Below are 7,237 nucleotides of genomic sequence, written 5' to 3'. Positions count from 1 at the left end.
GTAAATTAGTTATGACATAAGGAAACGAAGACCCTATCTCGGATTTGTTTAGTTTTTTTTTGGAATGTTATTACATTCATGATTTTTTCGCTGAAAGAAAGATACGATATAATTTTTAAGATTTTTTGTAAAGTGTGTGTTTTTAGACATGTGGTATTTAAAAACAAATAAAACGAAAGAAAAAATTAATAATTTAAATATTTAGTCAAGAAGTTAGCTTTATTATAAACGCAAGGGTTTGCCTTTATGTTTTAAAAATGTTCTCTAAAGGGATCGCCGCGGCTGCCTCGAATCAATTTCAGCCGGGAGGCATAATTTTCGAACACTTTTTGCAGAAATTGGGGTCATATGTCAGCAAAGCGCCGAATAATTTCTTACAATGCGGCGATGGTCTTTGTAGACAAGCGACTTCATATAACCCCAAACAAACTTCACATAACCCCTTTAAAAAAACTGTTAAGGCGTGTAGCGCCATCTTGTTGGAACCGATGATCGTAACACCAATTAAATAAAAATAAAGTATAAATAAAAATAAAATCACTAATCATGACCTTATAGCGTTCCATAAATCAGTAGTCTGAGTTTATTACATCGGAGATTGCCTATGACAAATATAGATCCAATTCGAACCTGCTGGGCCATTATCCGCCTTGCTTAGCTCGCCTTCAAACGCGTGTTCTTTGGCTACCCAGAGAATACTTGGTCTAAAACCGGAAGTTTTAAGTTGCTTGAGCCATATCTAAAAGAATCTTTTTGCCCTATAGACGTAAAAATACGAATTTTCGAAAAATTTTTATAATAAATGTGTAAAAAGCCACATCCAAGGCTGCAGGAGCCTAAGAAATGGGGGTATGAGAAACATTTACGGACTCGAACAAATACCAATCACAGTATGAACACTACATAAATTCTTCTCAATTCCAACATGTCGACTTAAAGCTTTTCCGCAGCTTTTGGTTCCCGATTTTTTACATTTTCCCTATTTCAGATGCAAAACTTACTTGAGAAAGTTGCGATTCCACTTGCATTCAACTTGGCGCTAATTAAAGAACTGCAAAAGACTGGCGTGGCATTACTTGTCCAAATTATTTCCCGCTATTGATGCACTTATCACGATGTAGTAATAAAGAGCTAAATGAAATTGAAAGCTTACGCTATAATTTAATATTAAGTGAAACTTTTGCGCGCTTTTTTTACTTTTACAAAGTCCGCAAAATTTCTTGCAACCAAAAACCCACGTACACACTCATTTGTGCCACAAAAGGAAATTCCATTAAAATTATGAAGTGAGCGCGCAAGTTACGGCAGTAAGTGAGTGTGCCAAAGTGCGCTGAGCCGTATAAGCACTAAGTTTCTGGCAAATATAGTGTGTCAAGCTGCACTCGACTGTCAATGCCAATGCTTCGCGGCGTGCTCGTGGGATTTGGCAGCACATGTTTCACAATTCGCGTTCGTTGCAGGCGTTGTTCCCATCTTCGCATCTTCGCATCTTCCACTGTCTACCGTTGCTTGATTGTTTCATCTCTAAGTAGACTACTACTCGTTCGTTAGAGACTGAAAGTTTGCTGTGCTTATGTTAAGTTCAGTTTTAGGCAGAAGCGCTTAACTATGTATAATAGTTTAATGTGGAGGTTACTCATACGCCACGCATGTCCCGTCAAACAAGTCGTGTTCATAATTGCAGCACAAATGCAACATTACTAAGAATATTAAGCACTTGGGTATTGCGAGCGTTTTAATTTCAAGAGAATAAGTGTACTCTAATCTAATATATTGCTTTTGTGCAAAATGAAAGGTATTATAGCTTCACTGCAACCGAAGTTGACATTTTCTCCTGGTTTGAAAATTTTACTAATTAGTAATCTTCTTCTGAAATTAATCAAAATAATAAACATTTCTTTAAAATAAATTTAAAAATGAAGCTTTGAAACCTTTAAATTATTCATAATTCCTTTTTTCTCTTTACAGGTTCGTTGCCGAGCGTAATCTTGCATTTCTAAAGTGTCTTAAATTAATTACTTAATATAAATATGCAACCGTAAACAAGGCAACAACAAAACACATACTCATACATTTAGTCACATCATAACTCCTTGAAAGAGCAACCAAACTGAGTAAATCATTTGCTTACATACATACACACACACCAGATATATCGCTAGTGTAAACTACAAAGAGGTTCAAAAGTACTAACACATATGCTTATTGCTTTACAGCTGATAACTTAACTCCACATACATATATAGGAATTAGCAAAATTAGTGAACACATAAGAATTGAATGACACAAAAGTCGTGTACATATAGTTAAACAAAAGCTTACACAAATATATATACATTTATATATATTTATAATGTAAAGGAATACTTATTGTATATACTTAAATAAATAGTTGAAATCTGTTAGTCTGCTCTCAATGTGCCTAATCTCGATATTTGCAAGCCATGCTGGATCCATCCATACTTAAATAGCAACTCTGCTCCGCTAGACAACACCCCTAGATGTGTTATGTGATTTACTTGTATGTACATATGTATGTGAATTGCGGATTGGAAACGCCTGCATGCAGCCGAATCAGTGCTAGAAGCGTCAGCTGTCTATAAAATGTGCGTCTTCTCAAAACCTAGTATCTTTCCTTATTACTTATGCTTATATCCTTCCGTCTATTTTATATATTTCGTTATTTCATATTGTGTACTTTTAAGAGAATTTACTTGTATGGTATATAAGTGGAATGTATGTATGTATCGTGATAATTATTATATTTATATATGTATGCTTCAAGCTTTTCGATAATTAATTAACCTTGATTTAAAAGTAGCTTAAACCAACGAAGCAATTTTGAATAATTTTCAGGAACTTTCAAGCATTTCTTAAAAATTAATTTAATTAATTAAGCTAAATATTAAAAAATTAAATTAAATACTAATACTAAAGAAATATGCTTTGGTTTCTAAACCTCACTTTAGTTTTTAAAGTGTTTTATATACCTTCGATTGTTTCAATAATAAAATTATACGAAAAGAATTTTTTTTAATTTTTTTGTTTTTTTTTTAAATTGATTATTAATAAAATTTTAATATAATTTTCAAAGATAGTTAAATAATTTGGATTAATAATTATTAATCTATTGTAAACAATTATTTATTTAATTAAAAAAATATAATTAATTATTTAACTAACTTAAAAAAATTTAATAATTAAATTATAAAAAATAATTTAATATAAATAATAATATAAAATAAAAATAAATTTGATAGTAATAAATTAAATAAATAATTTCAATAAATTAAAATAATTTAAATAATTAAATTATAATAACTAAATATCAATAATAAATTAAATTAATAATTATTAAATTCTAAATTAAATAACTAATTTAATTAATCATAGTAAATTTAATTAAAAAATAATTAATTAATTAATTAAAAAATGTAATAATGAGTAATATTTAATTTTAATTAAATTAAAATATTAATTAATTGTATAAAATAAATGATAAAAGTCAATTATTTAGTTATATAAATAAATTAAATTATACTATAATAATTAATTATCAATAATAATTAATATAATGAATAAATTAAATATTTAGTTATATTAATAAATTAATTAAATAAAATTTATTATAACTAAACTAATGAATATAATTATATAATAATATAATATTATAATTAAATTAATTAAATTAATTAAAGTCAATGTAATAAATAAATTATGTAGTTAATAAAATAATTTAAATAAAATAATAATAATAAACTTTCTTCAATTAAATAGAACAAGTTATTTAATTAAATAAATAAGTTTGTTAATTAATTAAAATTTATGATTTAACTTGAATAAGAATGTCTAAAATTCAATTAGTTACATACATACATATGTAATATAAAATATTAATATTATAATTAATAATTACTTGTGATTTATTAAGGTATTTAATTTAATTAATCACTTAGAAGATTAATTTAAAATAATATTATAATTTTAGATGTGTTTTGTTCTTTACTAATATTGCTTTATACATATATGGTATAAGTATATATGTATCGAAAATAATACATAAAATAAATTACTAAAACAGAAATATTTTTTCACAAACTTTCCAAATTAAACATTTTTTTTGTCTGATTTTTCGCATTTAGACTTTGTTAATATATTTTTCACCTTACCTTAATCTTTTGAATGCTTTCTATTCTCCTTTTATCCAATCTTTCCTGCTTCTTCGATAATATTTTGTTGAAAGTAAGATAATTAAAAATACTAATAATTTTTTAAAATAAACTTAATTACAATTTGATTCAGCGAAGTGATAGTGGTTAGGGATAGAGGTTTCTAGGAAATTTATATTCAGAGGTGTTGTAGAATCCAAGACAAACTTGCTTGCTAGTCAGAATGCCAAACCAATTGTGGTTTCCATTAGTGTCATAGAATCTGATTGGATTTATTCGTCTTTTCGAGCATACGCAAAAGCAATATTCGAATCAGAAGTTTGCTAATGCATGCAATGTTTGCAATTCTATTAAATCTTACAATGAGTTTCGTAATTTTGTTCTTTATTTTATTGGATGAGCTTGAGCTTGAGCCATTGTGTCGCATTCGTGGAGACGGAAGGGTACGCGTCCATCATTTTTTTAATGGGTAGTACATGTTCTCCGTATGAAGCAATTAGTTGCCAGATTTTACTGCTAGTTACCATTTGTTCTATTATATATCCTGTGTTTAGTTGTCGAACTTTGTTTACTAATATTCTACTTACTTCCCATCGATGACACTTAAAAAAGTTATGGTATGCATCATTTTGTGATCGCAGAGCAACTGTGTTAAGTTCCCCTCCTCTATATCTTTGATAAGTTTGGTGGTTCATTTTCCTTAGCGCTTCCTCGTCCACCGATCTCTTTAGACTTCAAGTGTTTGTTTCATCATATTCCGTTTTTCTTTCATAGCCAGAGTTGTCTTTTCTCCTTTGCGAGTACATCTATAGGCAGGGCTTCACTTATCACTAGCTCTGAGGATTCGAATACTGTGCGGTACGCTTAGGCGACCTTCAGTGCTGATGCTCTCTGTACCTTAGCAAGCACGTTCCGTCTGTGTTTCACCTTTTATTCATCTGTCCATATTTCGCTACCATATAATAGCACTGACTGCATTGTACCCATGTGCAGTTTCCTTCCTTCGTACATTACTTTGTTGTCCATTTTTATTACAATTACCTAAGGATTCTAAGGTTTGCGTAGTTTGAGTAATTGCTTACCTTTAGCGGTATGTGTTTTCTAGTAAGCAGTATCAGCGCAGATTTTCTGCGGTTAGGCTCTGGCCATGACATGGCTCAAGACATAGAGATATGTTAATTCGTCAGCGACTATCTTCTTGCTTTGTTTCTGGTAACAAAACCGATAAACTTGGTTTCCATTCAAACACCCAACCATTAATATCTGAATTAATGACAGATTCTACAACACGCCTGATTTGCAGTTTGCAACATGACTTTGAAAGGTTATTTTTCGTTTTTTGGTAACAATGGACTCAAATCATCACTCGATGAAGTCGCTCTCTTTGAAATTAGTACTCGAATATCGGTTACTTGAACCACCGACCCCAATTAAATTATTATAGTTAAGTGGAAAGTTGAATATTGACTACTAATTACACTTTTATTTATTTTTCCTTTAAAAACACTATTTAACTTATATGTATATGTTATAGATATAATTAACGATAATAAAATTCTGAATTTTAATAATATTTTTTTATATAAAAATCGTTGAAATTCTTTAAATAAAAACACAAAAAAATATGCTCGTATATTTTATGCCTATTTGATATACATTGACTAGAAAATGCTATTTTACTCTACAAAACTAAGCACTTAAACTCCCATTCCACAGAAACACTAAACTCTTACTCAAAATACTATTCAATATTTAATTTTTTTACTCTCTCTAATTCAATTTGCATCTAAAATATTTCATCTCTTTTACTCTTTTCCACCTTTTTACTCCATTTGCTCTTCCCAAATTAAACAATTTTCAACTTTTCCAAATTCCTAATTACTTTAATTTAAATTGAATGTGCATCCGAATGTGATTTGTTTTAGAAATGCAAAAAAAAAAAATAGAAAATATTTAAATACCACAAATAAATCGCAGTAGAGACCGCCACAGATGCTTGAATGTGCAACCACTTTTATTTGCTACGAATTTTACTGCTTCAACATGACCTAAAATTTGATAAAATATGCGTGCAAATTGAGTTTTCATTATAAACTTTATGCTACACAAATAAATAATCGACAAATAAACGCAAATACCGTTATTTACGCATTGCATTTTGCGTATACGCATTCGATACAAATAATCAACTAGAAGTTAATTTAACACTCAACCGAAATAATAAATAAACACATCCTGTAATAATTAATTTCTTCTAAAAATTTAACGAATTTCCTCACATCACCAAAAAATTATCACTTACACACACGAACTACCAACAACGACAACAAAATGTCGCGTGAAAACTCGCCACGGCACAGCATACGGCGGCGTCATAATCAACATCTGCAACAACAACAGCAACAGCAGCAGCAACTGCCACATAGTTTACAGCAAATAACAACAACACAGCAGCAGCCGCCCATAATGGAGCATGTGGAGCAACAACAACAGGTGGCGCATGCCGTTAGCGTTGCTGGCGCGGGCGGCGCGGTCAGTGGCAGCGGTGGCGGTGCTGGCGGCGCCGCACCCATGTCCAGCTCCACCTCGAACATCAGCACCGCCATCGATGAGGGCAATGGCAACGGTGAGCATGCCACTCTGCCGCCACTCACCGGGGCAGGCCCGAGCAGGCAGCGTTCACTGCGCGACCGTCTCAAAGACGGCATCACTGGCAGCTTCTCATGGCAGTAAGTTGGCTTTCGAGTTACTCGTTTTCTTTCGTACTCTTTCACATGAATTTTCTTTGCACAAATTTATTTGGTATTTTTTCTCCCTTGAGTTATTTATGTAGCATTAACTGTTAGCTCCTGAAATGTTCATTTCGTTCAGGCGTGCTTTTGGGTATTTTATTTTAATTAGCGTAAAAGTTTATAATTAATTTTGATTATTAGAAGCAGTAGACAACCAAATTTTGTGTCTTGAACTAATAAATTTCCTGTTTGTTTATTTGGAAAACGATCTTCAAAATTATTTTGTAAAAAATAAAAATATATTGTTGGTAATGCAAGCAAACCCCTCAGGAAAGA

The 7,237-nt window shown here is 30.8% G+C and overlaps 1 protein-coding gene across 2 annotated transcripts in view; it reads left to right on the top strand.

The window, feature by feature from the left end:
- The first annotated feature begins 6,094 nt into the window (after window positions 1–6,094).
- Window positions 6,095–7,237, top strand: part of LOC105226572 (TLD domain-containing protein 2) — a 240,692-nt gene continuing 239,549 nt past the window's right edge. For both annotated transcript variants that reach the window (XM_049450521.1, XM_049450517.1), the window contains exon 1: window positions 6,095–6,898. In XM_049450521.1, coding sequence (XP_049306478.1) covers window positions 6,501–6,898 — 398 coding nt within the window. In that variant the 5' untranslated portion in view covers window positions 6,095–6,500. The remainder of the gene's footprint in view (window positions 6,899–7,237) is intronic.

Source organism: Bactrocera dorsalis, chromosome 2 (genome assembly GCF_023373825.1).
Source record: "Bactrocera dorsalis isolate Fly_Bdor chromosome 2, ASM2337382v1, whole genome shotgun sequence".
Taxonomy (NCBI): domain Eukaryota; kingdom Metazoa; phylum Arthropoda; class Insecta; order Diptera; family Tephritidae; genus Bactrocera; species Bactrocera dorsalis.
The sequence above is the reverse complement of the archived record's forward strand: the minus strand, read 5'-3'. Positions and strand labels throughout refer to the sequence as shown.